The 15,431-nt window shown below is 44.5% G+C and overlaps 1 protein-coding gene across 1 annotated transcript in view; it reads right to left on the reverse strand.

Moving 5' to 3' along the window:
• Nucleotides 1-15,431, reverse strand: part of SLC7A14 (solute carrier family 7 member 14) — a 106,024-nt gene that overhangs the window by 45,849 nt on the left and 44,744 nt on the right. Inside the window, exon 2 of the mRNA XM_081570880.1 lies at nt 6,169-6,623. Coding sequence (XP_081427006.1) covers nt 6,169-6,472 — 304 coding nt within the window. The 5' untranslated portion in view covers nt 6,473-6,623. The remainder of the gene's footprint in view (nt 1-6,168; nt 6,624-15,431) is intronic.

Below are 15,431 nucleotides of genomic sequence, written 5' to 3' on the forward strand. Positions count from 1 at the left end.
ACACTTTCACTTTCGATCTAAACTCTTCATTTTGCAGAGGAGGAAACTGAGGGCACAAGATGTAAATGACTTGTTCCAGGGTCTCAAGCTGCTGGGCGACAGAGCTGGACCCAGATCCCAGGTGTCCCAGGCCCTTTGTCTCCTGTAGTGCCCACGACTATTTCATGTGTGCCTGTCTTGTTTCTTTGCATCCATGCCGAGCCCCTTGTCTCGGAGTTCTTTCCTGTCTTCTGCAACATCTCTGTGTTGTCAAGCCCAGAGCTGGCGGCCAGTCCCTTCCGCGGCCACACGGGGTGCTCTCGGTATGCCCTGTGCACCCCAGCCAATGCTGGAGAAGATGTACAAGAAGCCCAGCCTCTCCTGGGTTTGCTGGAGGAAGCTCATTTTCACAAGTGATCTGAGAAACTTGGATATTTCTATTAGATTGTGCTCACCTTTTCTGAACTGGTAACTGACAGCCTTCCTGCAGGGCTGTCAATCCAGCCCCCCCCGGAAGAGCTGCCTGCACTTCACAGTACCCTTCTCACCGCTGACAGGTGACGGAAAGGCACTGAACTTTGAAGTCATTTTCATGACCCGGGTTACAGAAGTTTTGATCTAGAGAAGTACTCATTTAATCAATAGAGCAGAGTGAGCTACAGGCTCTTTTAAAACCCCAATAAGAATGAAGCTTTAGTTAAAAAAAAGAATAGGGTTTTCTTGATTCACTCATTTTTCTCTGGTGAGTTTTTAAATTTTGGGGGTGTGTGTCTATATGAAGCAACACAGGGGTAACAGCCTCTGGAGAAGGCAGAATCAAATTTAGACTTGCCGTTTTGCCTCTGACTGCTTTGTTGTCCTGGACAAGTCACCCAACCTCCCCGAGCCTCAGTTTTGTCATCTGCAAGGTGAATCTGACAGTGGTACTTATTTTGTAGGATTTGTTGGGAGGATTGTGCAGCTGGTGTTCAGCTGGTGCCAGCATGTTATCGGTGCCTAGTGGTTTAGCTATTATGGTGAGCTATACAACAGGAACAGTACTATCGCCTAGCAGGGAGGCTGAGGTAGTATATGCATGGTGCCTAGGGCACAGTATTTGCTTAATAATAATAATAACAACAGTAATAATAGTAGTGGCTAACATTCATCAAGTATTTACTAACTGATGTCTTAGAGACTTTACAAACATCAGGGGCAGCCGCTATCATTATTAAGATTTCCAACTTACAGCTGTGTATTTGGACAATATGTTGGAGAGCTAGTCTTGAAGAAGCTTGAAGGCTGCCCCGCATTTGTTCATCTTTGCATTTCTTCTCTACCCTCTCAATGTTTCTGCCTCTCCCTCTCCCCCTAGTGATTAAGAGCAGTTCTCAGATACGTTTGGGGGAACTAGTAAATGCAAGTTTGTGGAAGGAATGAGTAATCTAGGTCATTGAAAACAGGTTGCAGAAAGGCCAACCCTTCTGGTGGCCACCTCTCGCCTCTGCTTCAGTTTGAGGAGGGGAAGCTCACCAGACTATCTAAATAGACCCTAAGTCTTTAGAGATCTCTTTGGTCATGAAGATCAACCGGAGACGAACACTGGAACCAGGAGGCCCGGCTTATATTTTGTGAAGATCTGCAGAACCAGCGTGGGGAGGAGATTGGGAGCCTCGTCTGTGGGAAAGAGTTCTGTTCCCCTTACCACCTCCCCAGGGATTCAGTTACCAGGGCTCACCTGATGATGGATGAGAAGATGTGAAAGAGAGAGTGAGAATCTTTCACCTGATCAACACAAAATGATCAACCCTAGTGCTGAACCATAAACTGAGAGTGCCAAGTGGTCACTGGAGTCAGACTGTGTTCCTGCTGTTCCTTGTTCTGTCACCTCTTAAGCAAGAACCTTAAACCAATTGCCAAACTTTTCAGAAGGCTCCTTTTTTCTCATCTGTAATATGAGGACAATAACACCACTTACCACATAGGGTTGTTGTGAAGACTGAGTAAAATAATGTGTAAGTCACTTAGAACTCTTCTGGTACACAGGAAGTGCTCATATCAGCTGCTTCTGCTGCCACTGTTATTATCAGTACTATTATTGCTGTAATTACTTATCGGGTTTAGTGTTCATCTCGAACAGTGGAGATGAACTCAATAAGTGATTGGTCCTTTAAGGTAGAGACAATTTCTTATTTATTTCTGATATTGCCCTAAGACTGGCACATAGTGGGTACCCAATACAGCTTTCCCAAACTGTATCTTATTAGATTTTTGCTACTGTTCATGAGCAGATAAAAATTATCAGTATTGTGTACCAGCCAGGGGACTGATGCTGTGAATGCTTACTGTCATTTAATCCTTACAAACCCCCCTGAGGTGTGGCTTAAAGAGTTATTGTAGACAGTGCATGATCTTACGAGTCATTCAGACCTATACTCTGTTTGAGGTTCAATTTTATTAATATTAAAAGGACTGGAAATAAACAAGTTTGATTTCCCCACTCATGTCCACAGGAGCCTCTTGGGGCAGGTTACTTTGAATGGCCAGGTGTCACTGGCATGGAGGCCTTGCTTTGTGTTTCATCCCAAGCCAGCTGAACTAGAGAAACTCTGAAAACTATCCTGCTTTCATCCGTCATCTCTTCATAAAGCTGTCAGTGGCAACCAGAGAGAAAACTACTTCCTCTATCTGGTTTATACAATCTGGTATACACAAAGGGTTTTTAAGGTTTGGCACGGGCATGGGGTCTGGATGTGCGCTGCTGAGCTATTCGAGAGTAGATAAGACCTTTTGGACAAAGGGTAAAGGTTATAGCACAAGCTGCTTCCTCTGATAAGTTTCCCTCTACCTGTGATAGGCTGTGGGCAGTTGTGGTGTTGGGGCAGGAACAGTAGGAGGAGCCTGGGAAGTTATTGTAGCTTTGAATCTTGTCCAATTATAGAGAAAGTGGCTCCCTCTCTTAGTCGGATTTGTTCCGTATCGTAAACTGGTTTACATGGCATGGAGGATGATGCCACAAGGGCAAAAATCTCTTAAGAATCTGCTGGTCAAATAGTTTCTATCTTAGTATATGTTTCCTCTTCTTGTAGGTCATGGCTATTCCATAGGTAGGTCCTGGTTCCTATAATGGAGTAGTTCTTAACCTGGGCTGCACATTAGAATTCCCCAGGGAATTAAAAAAAAAAAAAGCTATCAATCCCTGGGCTGTACCCCGATCCAACTGAATTGGATTAGAATATCTAGTGGGTAGAGCCTGGGCATCAGTATTTTAAAAAAGAAAACAAAATCAAAAGAAAATTTAAAAATGAGCCACAAGCTCAGAGAAAATGTTTGTAAAACCACATATCTAATAAAGGACTTGTATACAAAATATATAAAAGAGTTTTAAAAGTTGATAGAAAAAAAAACCTGAAGACTCCAATTAAATAATGGGAAAAAGATTTGAACAAATACTTTACCAAAGAGTATATATGCATGGCAAATAAATGCAGAAAGATGTTCAAATATTCATAATTAGGGAAACGCAAATTAAAACCATTCTGCTTAAGGCCAGAGGAGAAAAGGACCAGGTATTAAAAAGCCTGAGGGTAGACAGGAGCTTGATTACTGTGATATGGAGAAGCGGTGGGGAATGGGGTCCAGTGCGAGGCGCTACTGAGGTCACGACGTGGGAGTGGGAGGAACGTGGTGGAGGGGACTTTCCTCGGTTTAGTGACCAAGGATCATAGAGTGAGAGGCCTGGAGGAGGAAACCTAATGGAAAATCGCCAACTCTGGCACAGTTATTTTGGTTCTGGCCCTAGCTGGGAGCTCAGGGAAGGTTCTGGTTGGCCTCAGTGAGGAGGTGTCTGTGACAAAGGGCAGAGCAGTATTATGGCTGAGACCAGGTGCAGAGAGGAGTGTCCCTAATGGCGGAGAAGCAGGACTTCCTTTTGGTGCCTGGTGCAGTTACTGGGTAGTACTGGGGCCTTCGGAGGAGCTGGGTCAGTGATGTATGTGCTTGTTAATGCATACCAACTCACTCTCTGAAAACAACAAACAAACAAATGCTGATTTGTAGTGTTTGCCAATATCCATGGTGTCAATACTCCCTCCAGAGCCCTGGTCTAGGTTACACATGGGCATGGGGAGAGGGGAAGAGGCTCCCGGAATGTGACCGGGCCTGGTTCTAATTTCTAAAAGTATGCTAGTGCCATGAAGGATAAGCTGTGGGGATTCACTTGTGGGAACTATTCTGGGTTTGGGGGACTGGGGCACAATAGAATGGGACATAGAGGAGACTGTGGGGCTTCCCCGATGGCTCAGCAGGTAAAGAATCTACCTGCCAATGCAGGAGATGCAGGTTTGATCCCTAGGTTGGGAAGATCCCTTGGAGAAGGAAATGGCAACTCACTCCAGCGTTCTTGCCTGAAAAATTCCATGGACAGAGGAGCTGGAGAGTTACAGTCCATAGGGCCACAAAGAGTTGAACACAACTGAGCGACTGAGCAGAGAGCAGAGTGGTCTGCATTGACCAGGCAAGACCTTAGCCATCTGCCCTATGCCCTCTGTAGGACCTGTGGCTACATGCCTGCCTTTTGTCTTACCATTGCTATTCTGTTCTGTATGCTGACATTTTCAGATTTATAAATTTATGGTGAGTAAGAATCTGGCATCTTCCCCCAAATTTTCTTTCTTTGCCAAACAAGTTTGAAAATGATTGCAATCAGGTTAATAGAATCTCAAGCATCCATAGAATTCATTCATGTGAATAAAATTTATTTTCATCTATAAGGAAAAACATCCTCTTTTCTGCAGGAATCTCAATTATTAGGATATTCATGCATATTAGAGAATGACTTAAGGAAAAGATAGTGGTAAAACCAACAAGGATATAAGCCATGGCAGGAGATACATATTTCAAATCAGTCTGGAATTCTTTTTCTCATCACATTAAAAAGATGACAATTGTAAACCAGTGTACTTTGTGGTTGCATGACCCTGGTTTGTGCATCCCATATGTGTGCATGCGTGGATGTGTGCTCAGTTGTGTCTCACTGTTTGTGACCCCATGGACTGTAGCCCATCAGGCTCCTCTGTCCATGGAATCTTCCAGGCAAGATTACTAGAGTAGGTTACCATTTCCTACTCCAAGGGAATCTTCCCAACCTAGGGATTGAACCAACATCTCTTGCTTCTCCTGCATTGGCAGGTGGGTTCTTTACCACTAATGCCACCGGGGAAGCCCGTGCATCCCATAAAGATGAAGACTATTTAGGCTGGATGTGTGATACTAGTGTGGAACTTTCCTTGTGGTCCTATGCATTAGTACACAGAACTCCAAGTATAAGTCAGCACCTTTACTGCTCCAGAAACATTTAAAGAGGCCACAACATTCATTGCCAAGACATGAGTTGACCCATGTGATTTGCCACCCTCAAATCCACCTTGAGCTTTTTCAGTATAACCATCAAGAAGCGAGACGTTTCCTTTCTTTTTCAGGGTTTCCATTGACCCATCCCTGGCATTCTGGGAAAATACTGTGGACCCAACTCAAGACGAGGAAAGAGGAAAAGGAAATAGTGCTGTTTCATAAACTATCAGTATGTAAGTCCTGGTACCTTATTTAAAAAAAATAAACAAATGAGCTTTATGATTTTTTTCTCAAGGAGAGAAAAGGTGCTTGCTGAGCTACCACTGCAGAATATCAATCTGTTGAAGTGCTTGTAGCAGGTGGTGCTTTGTGATTCTCACAATGGCTTTATATTTCCTAGTTTTGTTTCTTCTTGCTTGGAGATCACAATGCTAGTTTGAGGCTCATCAAGTCCCAATCATATCAGATTTACTGACGTGTCATTTTGCTACTCTGCCTATCCATTGTTTATTATTTATATCTTGGCTATATCCTGTCCCCCCCCCCCCCCACACACACATACACAAAGAGAACTGACCTGCCTTCCCACGAAAGGAGACTTAGAATAAAAATGGAGCCATTGGGACATGAGAGGGAATGAGACATTGGGCAGTGGCTAGGCACCAGAGTAATTATTTGGATGGAGAAACCAAAGGAAAAGGAAGCTACTCCAATGAGCCAAAACTAGCACTGAACTCCCTATTAGTCAAGGCAAAAAGGTCTACCATTTCACTCCTCTCACTACTGAATACTCCAGAAGAGTGGGGGCAACAGTAACAGGCTGGCAAGCGCGGCCTTCGCCTTTATCGAGATGCTTACCTGACAGTATGGACGCGACGGCTGCAATGATGAAGGACACAATGACTCCGGGTCCTGCCATTTCCTTGGCCACCAGCCCAGACACCACGTACATCCCCGTGCCCACGCAGCTGCCAACGCCAAGGGAGATGAGGTCCACGGTGGTGAGCACCTGGGCTAGCTTGGTGCCATGTGCCGTGGTGGCCCCAGTTCCCTCCAGCATGGACTCCACTGGTTTGGTGCGCAGGATCCGAGAGTGCATGGCATACCAGGCGGCCCCCCACTGCACTCGCCGGGGGTCAAGGGAGGTGAGGAAGCCACTCATCCTGAGAGACAGGCTGTGGTGAAGGTCAGCGGACAGAGGTGGGCTGCTGAAGCCTCAGTGGATGCTTCTGGAACTCATCTAGTGAATGAGGATCTCCCTTTCAGGAAAGGTCCAGAGGGACCTGCAGCAACCTTCTCCTGGGCATGAATGTCTGCAGGAAACACACAAGAAGGAGGAAGGTGAGACGAAGGGGGAAACAAACCATGACTTGGAGACAGGTAGAGGTCAGTGCACTGAAGTGGTGGAACTGATCTGTCTTGTGTATTCATGATGAAGAGGGCTGCTTTTCCCGCTTTGTGTCCCTTCCAGTCCTAAATGACAGTCCGTAGTTTGCACTGTGTTGCATGGTCATTCTGAAGAGGGTGGTCTGAGTTAGGGCTCTGCCACTGGACCTGCAGTAAGTTATGTCATGTCTCTGTATTTCAGTTTCAACTGCACAGTGGGGATAGTCAGGCCTCCTGCCTTGTGTTGGTTGATGTGAGAATTAAATAAGTGTTTGTCTAAAAAGATCCTAGGGGTTTCCCTGGTAGCTCAGATGGTAAAGAATCTGCCTGTAATACAGGAGACCCAGGTTTGTTCCCTAGGTCAGGAAGATCCCCTGGAGAAGGAAATGGCAACCCACTCAAGTATTCTTGCCTGGAGAATTCCGTGGACAGAGATGCCTGGCAGGCTACAGTCCATGGGTTCGCAAAGATTTGGATATGCATACACAGAAAGATCTTAAGACAATGCCTGGCAGGTGAAAGATGCTCTTCTGTCAACCCACAAGTGCTTCTTACCTGGCTCTGCTAGGGCTTGGTCTGTGATTCTTGAGCATATTCTTTGGGGACACAAATCCTCATTTTTTAATATAAAGATGTAAAGCTACATCTCAAGTAGGGCAGAGCCACCCCATGGGATTGTCTTGGAGTTTTGTTCTCTAATGAAATGGAAAGTTTTGAGAATTTTTTGCTCTCAAAGGTTGGGGTAGGGGCAGTGCCCATGGCATTTGGTGGGTGGGGCCCAGAGACGCTAAACGTGTTGGGTGGCATCATACTATCTTCAGATGTCTCATTGGATATTCTCGTAGGTGAAGAATCTGATTATGATGATGTGAGCCTGAAACCTATCCCTGTTTAACACATGAGACTACTTTGGATGTGTTTAGTAGACCAGTCTCTTGGCTTTTCCAGGAAGGCAATTATAGAATATATTGAAGGAAGATTGTAAATTCTTTAGTCTGGAACTTGAAAGGAGTTCATCACTATTTTGGAAAACCAAGACCCCCTTTCAGTGCAACCCATGGTACTGCATTGCCCATTCAGCACACCTATAACAGCCTGTAAAGGTGCCATTTGAAACTGGCATGTTGACAGTGATTTTTCATACAGTGCAAGCATCTTATGACAATATTTGTACTTGCCTGAGTGTTTATATACTGAAATATGTTATATACAGGCAGGTTACTCATGAATTTTGCTTTAGGACATTAAAGAAGGGTGTGTCAAAACATTTTTTATAAAAAAGAGATGCTTGGTCTGATACATTTGAGAACTGTTGTAATAGATGATTTCTAAAATTTTGTCAAGTTGTTACAGAAAATGCAAAGATTATATGAAGCTACTTTCTTTGGAAGTCACTGTTAAAGCATCAGTCACTAAGTCATGTCCAATTCTTTGTGACTCCATGGACCGTAGCCTGCCTGGCCTCTCTGTCCGTGGAATTCTCCAGGCAAGAATACTGGAGTGGGTTGCCATTCCCTTCTCCAGGGGATCTTCCTGACCCAGGGATTCAACCTGGGTGTCCTACCTTCCAGGCTGATTCTTTACCATCTGAGTTACCAGGAAAGCCTTGGAAGTCAGAGGGTTAATAAAATTCTATGAAGAATTTTTAAAGTACAGCTAGAACTTTGATTCCAGGTACTATGCTGATAGGCTTAGAACATTTACATTTACAGCAAGTACCAGCTCGTGTAATCTACCAATATTATTAATTAATACTACTTAGCACTTGATGTAACACGTGTCTGCTTCTAAAGACATTGCAAACACAACCTAATTAGAAGAATTAGGTGAAATGTGGCAGTTTAGATCACAGAGATTGGGTGATGGACCTACTGGTTTAATTTCCTCCTAGATTTGACAGTATTGCTCCATGCTGTGTGTTAATTCTTGACAACATCTAAGATATCAGTACAGCTGAATTGTGCCACTGTATACGGCAGTGTCATTCAAAAGCTTAGAGTGCTAGCATTATTTTTTTTAGATTTCCAGATATGTATATCTGGAAGGCTGCAAGAACAGTGCTCTACTTGAGCTCTAGAGCTCCTATGGGGAAATCAGTGTACATATCTGTTTAATCCAACCCAGCCAGTATGTACTGAGCATCAGTTATGAGCAGGCATGGTGTTAAGCTCAGGGATGCAAAGACACAGTCCCTGCTCTCATGGAGTTTCCAATCTAGAACTGGAGATGATAGTCACCCAAATCATAGTGCAAGGGAGAAAGTTCATTTTTGTTTTTTTTCTGAAAGACTTATCTTTTATTATTTTTTTGTGTGACAAAGGCATAGCATGGCCATTGCAGAAGAATCAGGCAATATAAACAATGACATTCAGTGAGGAGAAACAAGATAATTCAATACACAGACAGAAAAATAAAACCAGATCATTCTAAAGAGGGATGAAGGTATGTTATGGGTTGAACAGTATCCCCTCCCCCCAAATTTATATGCTGAAGCCTTAACCCTCAGTGCCTGAGAAAGTGACCTCATTTGGAAACACAGTTCCTGCAGCAGTAATTAAGATGAAGCCATACTGGAGTAGGATGGGACCCTAATCCAACATGACTGGTGTTCTGATAAAAAGAGGAAATTTAGACACAGAACCACACACACAGGGAGCATGGGACGTGAAGATGTAGGCAGACATCATGTGATGCATCTACCTTCCAGAGGACACCAAGGGCTGCCAGCCAGCCACCAGAACCTAGGAGAGAGCCCTGCAGCAGATTTTACTCAAAGCCCTCAGAAGAAACCCACACTTCTGAACCTTGATCTCAGGCTTGCAGCCTCCAGAACTGTGAGACAATGCACTTCTGTTGTTTAAGTCATGCAATTTGTGATACTTTGTTATAGCAGCACTGGTGAATGAATACAGGCTATAAAGAAAATAAAACAGGGCAGTGAAGGGGTGAGAGGGTCTCTGCAGTCGTAGCATTGGCTCCTGAGTGATAGGAAGTCAGGCCAGGTGTCAGGGAGAGTGTCCTGCAGAGCCGAGTCAGAGGGGAGACGGGATGACTGCTTTGGGGACTGAGTGACACTGGGTCAGGGTGACGAGGAGGAGTCAGGTGCCATGTTAGAGTGTTACGTGTGTCAACTAGTCAAATCCTTACAGCAAACCTGCATCGACAGATGAGGCAGAGAAGGCTGGGGGCCCAGTAACTCCTCTGAAGTCATGGAGCACATTAGGGCAGAGCTGGCCCTTGGCCCCACTTTCAGACTCTCAGCTCTCTTTCCTGAGGGCTTTCCTGGTGGCTCAGTCTGTAAAGAATCCACTTGCAATGAGGGAGACCCAGGTTCCATCCCTGGGTTGGAAAGATCCCCTGGAGAAGGAAATGGCAACCACTCCAGTATTCTTGCCTGGGAAATTCCTGGACATTCCTTGAAATTCCTTGCCTGGACAGAGGATCTGGGTGGGCTACTGTCCAGTTTAGTTCAGTTGCTCAGTCGTGTCCGACTCTTTGTGACTCCATGGACTGCAGCATGTCAGGCTTCCCTGTCCATCACCAACTCCCGGAGCTTGCTCAAACTCATGTCCATTGAGTCAGTGATGCCATGCAACCATCTCATCCTCTGTTGTCCCCTTTTCCTCCCTCCTTCAATCTTTCCCAGCAACAGGGTCTTTTCCAGTGAATCAGTTCTTCGCATCAGGTGGCCAAAGTATTGGATTTTCAGCTTCAGCATCAGTCCTTCCAATGAAGATTCAGGACTGATTTCCTTTAGGATTGACTGGTTTGATCTTCTTGCAGTCCAAGGGACTCTCAAGAGTCTTCTCCAACACCACAGTTCAAAAGCATCATTTCTTCGGTGCTCAGCTTTCTTTATGGTCCAACTCTCACATCCATACATGACCACTGGAAAAACCATAGCTTTGACTAGGACTTTTGTTGGCAAAGTAATGTCTTTGCTTTTTAATATACTGTCTAGTTTGGTCATAGCTTTTCTTCCAATGAGTAAGCATCTTTTAATTTCATGGCTGCAGTCACCATCTGCAGTGATTTTGTAGCCCCCCAAAATAAAGTCTCTTACTGTTTCCATTGTTTCCCCATCTATTTGCCATGAAGTGATGGGACCGATGCCATGATCTTCGTTTTTTGATTGTTGAGTTTTAAGCCAACTTTTTCACTCTCCTCTTTCACTTTCATCAAGAGGCGCTTTCGTTCTTCTTTGCTTTCTGCCATAAGGGTGGTGTCACCCGCATATCTGAGGTTATCGATATTTCTCCCTGCAATCTTGATTCCAGCTTGTGCTTCATCCTCTGGAGAAGGGAATGGCAAACCACTTCAGTATTCTTGCCTTGAAAACCCCATGAACAGTGTGAAAAGGGCTACAGTCCATGGGGTGGCAACGAGTCAGACATGACTGAGCAACTAACACTTTTCCCTTCTCCCGCCTGAGGTGTGCAGGGTCATACTGCTGAGAGTCTCTCAAGCCAAGATGAGGGGCTTGCATTGACTCTAGGAGCAATGAGAAGCCATAGGAGGATTTTATTAAGGTGAACAACACAATGTGATTTACATTATTAAAAAGGTCATTGTTGGTGCAGCGAGGTTCATTGAAGGCTCGTGCTGTTTGGTGTGTCAATCCCAGGACCAGCGTACAAAGGGGAGTGAAGTGTGGACCTGCTGCTGATAGCCGCCCTGGTTCTCCAACTTGGCTGCGCTGGGAAATTAACTGAGGATCTTTCAGGAACACTGGTGCTTGGCCTCAACCCCAGGGACCCCAATTTTATTGGTCTGAGCTGTGGCATCAACATAGAGATTCCTTAGAGTTCCCTTGCTCATTCCAGCACTGCAGGGTGGGGGTGTAATAATGACTGAAGTGCTGGCGTATAACACCAGATACTGCCTGGGATGGTTAATTTTATGTGTCAAGCTGATTGATAAACTATTAATACTTCTGGATATGTCTGTGAGGGTGTCTCTGAAAGAGATTAGGATGGAACAGCATTGGTGGGCATCATCTGATCCATTGAGGGCCTGATAGAAGAAAAAGGCAGAGGAGGGGTGAATTCACTGATTCTGCTTGAGCTGAGACATTCATCTTCTCCTCTCCTTGTATATTGGTGATCTTGGTTCTTTTTAAAAATTATTTATTTATTGGCTGCTCCATGCAACATGTGGGATCTTAGTTTCCTGACCAGGGATCGATCCTGCGCCCCTGGCATTGGAAGCACAGAGTCTTAATCACTGGACCACCAGGGAAGTCCCATGGTTCCTGAGCTTTCAGACTTAGACCAAGACTCACACCACTGGCCCCTCCCAAATTTTCAGGCCTTTGGAATCAGACTGACTGACACCACCAGCTTTCTTGTTTTTCCCACCTGCAGATAGCTCATCATGGGAATTCGCAGCCTCTGTAACATGCGAGCCAATTCCTGTAAGAAACCCTCCTCATATATATAGTATCTCTATAAATCCTCTTGGTTCTCTTTCTCTGGAGAAACCCTGACTGACCCATTGCCATTTTCCATGTGAGGTCCCAAGGCCCTGTTTCTCTTCCTAAGCAGGTAACTGTGCCTCTCAGCAGCTGTCTTTTTCAGGCAGTGACTATGGAGGCTGTGCTGTCTGGAGATACCATTTGGGATATTTGTTCTGATCAGCCCTTCATCAGAAACTGTCACAAGGACACTGAGAAAAGAACCAGATGGGTTAGGGAAGTGAGAGTTTCAATTTGATAATTAGAAATCATGGTGAAAACACTGAAAATCAACTAGAAGAAGGGTTGAAGGTGGTGAGAATTCCTTCCGGGCTCTATTCTCTCCATATAATTCCTCTGAGTGCTTGCTTTATTGATGCAGGCAGGGACTTGGGGCATTTCCTTTCTTGGTTGGAAATTTACTGGAGAGAACAAAATGTGAAAAGAAAACATGCTTCTAAGTGACTATTGACAATATCCATATTCATTACCCCCAGATTATGCTAATCAAAGGGAGTTTTGGAAGCTTATTGCTGTTGTCTTTCCAAGATGAGCAATAAATGTGTGTTGTGCTTTCTCTAGCACTTTAATTCAGGTTTCTCAAAATACTTCACAGCTATAACTAAGGAAGGCTTGCGGGGCCCTTGGGAGGAGGGAGGCATCCTTGTGGTGTTAGCCTGCATGCTTGAGGGTTCAGTGGGCTCCAAGGATAATGATGGTAAGAGAATCATTACCATGGTGAGGATGAGAATAATTATGGCTTGGAAGTTTACCGGCTAGGTAGGATTATCGAATTAGGTTGGAGCCTGCCTTTGGAGGTGAGGAGAGGGAGTAAATGAAGGCAAACAAAACAGTAACCAGCTTCAAATCTTTCCTGCCTGATTTTGCAAATACATGAAGGGATTATAGAAATCCCTTCCTGACTCTCCCTGGGAGCAGGCCTTTGTTGGAACATCTGGAGCAGCAGGGAGCAGTGGCTGATGGGAGCTGCCCCTCATGTGGCTGGACAGTTAGGATTGCAGCAAAATTCTTATCTTTTTTTTTTTCTCTTTCTGTACCTTGCTTGCATGCAGGCCTGCTCAGTTGCATCCTACTCTTTGTGACCTCACGGACTGTAGCCCTCCAGGCTTCTCTGTCCTTGGGATTTTTCAGGCAAGAATACTGGAGTGAGTTGCCATTTCCTTCTCCAGGGGATCTCCCCGACCCAGGGATTGAACCCATGTCTCTTATGTCTCCTGATTTACCATTAACGTCACCTGGGAAGCCCCGGACCATCATGTGTGTGGCTTACTGTGGCTTGCTTGGCCAGAGTCTTTGATGGCAGATTCTCTGCTGAGGTCCTGGCTTCTGTTGCTCTTCTGTTTCTTCCAAACTTGCCAATTACAGCTCTGTGTTTGTATCTCAACTGTGGAGTCACTTGTCTGTCAGTCACTGTGGTTTTACATGGGTGGCCAGATACAGGTCAGATATATGTGAATCCCAGGGTCTGTGCCATCTGAACAGAGCACCTAGTAAATTGAATTGAGATGGATGTCCTGGTAAATTTCTCCTGTTGTCCCCTGTTTTGCTGTCTATATCTGTCCAGATTAGGGCTAATCTGTTTATGGGAACATCTTCAAGTCTTTGAAGGCAACTAACTTGTCTTTGGAGTCTTATCTTCCCTAGACTAAACATCTTCAGTTTCTTCAGTGATTGGCAATGTCTCACGTGGTACAGCTTCCAGATCTTTCACTTTCTGATTTGTAATTCCTGGGCAGGCTGCAGTTTATCATGGTGATGGTTTGGGACCAGAGTATTAAGGGAGATGTTTTTCATCTGTCTGGCTGTGTTTGTGTATACATGTATCTCCTAAATCATGCAATACTAGTGCCTGACAGATTCACTCAGATGTACAATTGGTTTCAAAGCCAGCGTTCCTGATTTTCAGATTGTTAATCTTCCCAATAATGTCTTTGCTAAGTGTTTGATTGATCAAGCCTACCTCAGTTATTTCTTGATCACCTACCATGTTACTTACCAATGTGCTAGCCCATTTATGTTGTATATGAGATCTCAGACACAGCTGACTTTGTTTTGCTTGGAAGATTTTTAAAGGAGAGTTTGAATCTATGACATCTGAATAGCTATGCAAAAGAGGTGGTATCATTTCAGCTTCCTTTACAAAGTGTGCTATTTCTTTTTCTGTTTCTAAAAAGTTATTGACTGAATTAATAAGCTTTTGCTGCAGTAACAAGCAATATGTTAAATTTCAATATGTAAAAACAATCACATCTATCTTTTTTCTTTTTTCTGATAAACTTTTTTAAAAATACTAATTTTTATTGACTTATAATGTGTTAGTTTCAGTGTACAGCAAAGTGATTCAGATACACACACACACATATTTGTTGTTGTTTTAGTTGCTCAGTCATGTCCAACCCTTTGGAGACCCCATAGACTGTAGTCCACCAGGCTCCTCTATCCATGGGGTTCTTCAGGCAAGGATACTGGGACGGGTTGCCATTTCCTTCTCCAGGGGATTTCTGACCCAGGGGTTGAACCCGTATCTCCTGCAGGGAAGCCCTTTCTCCTCCAGTACCAGGTCAGGGAGGATATCCCCACCTGACATCATCTTCCTCTCCTTCCTCCCCCTGACCTCACAACAGTGCTCTTCCTACTGCTCCATATTTAAGACAGTGGACGGAGCTGCCTATATTTTTTCTGTATGAAATTATTGTTGTGCCAGGCTTGGGATGATCCCTGAAGGAAAAGGAGGCATTTACATAGTTGTCTAGGTGGTAATGCTCCTTTAGAGGAGCAGAGGATGTTTAATGTTCCTCAGGAGTTTTCCTAGTGACTTGGCCTCAGTGGGAATTTTTTCATCTAATTTGGAGAAGCACGAGTCTTGCAGGGATTTAACAAATGCTTTTCATTATTAACCAGCTGGTTTCCTCAGCACCGCTCAGGAGAATCTGTCAGTAGATACATCCGTGTAGCTTCTCCCCCTGGAAATGCTGAACAGAAATGCCGGTGTGAGAAGCTCCTTCATGCACTCGTGACTGCAGTTAGTATGACGTTGTGCCTTGGGTTTGGAGCTTATGTCTGAAACTTGTTTTGTGTTCCCTCGTCACTGTATCAACACATACCCAGACCCCTTTGTACTTTGATCCAGTTATTCTGGAGATTCCCGGCTCTGTGTTTCCTTCCAAGGCCCCCAAAGGAAATTTCTTCTCTTCTAAAGAGTCTATATTTTAAGTCAGATAATTTCAAGCAGATCCTTCACATTTTGAAAATGGCCATTTCT

This window comes from Giraffa tippelskirchi, chromosome 2 (assembly GCF_054371585.1).
Source record: "Giraffa tippelskirchi isolate mGirTip1 chromosome 2, T2T-mGirTip1v1.2.pri, whole genome shotgun sequence".
Classification (NCBI taxonomy): domain Eukaryota; kingdom Metazoa; phylum Chordata; class Mammalia; order Artiodactyla; family Giraffidae; genus Giraffa; species Giraffa tippelskirchi.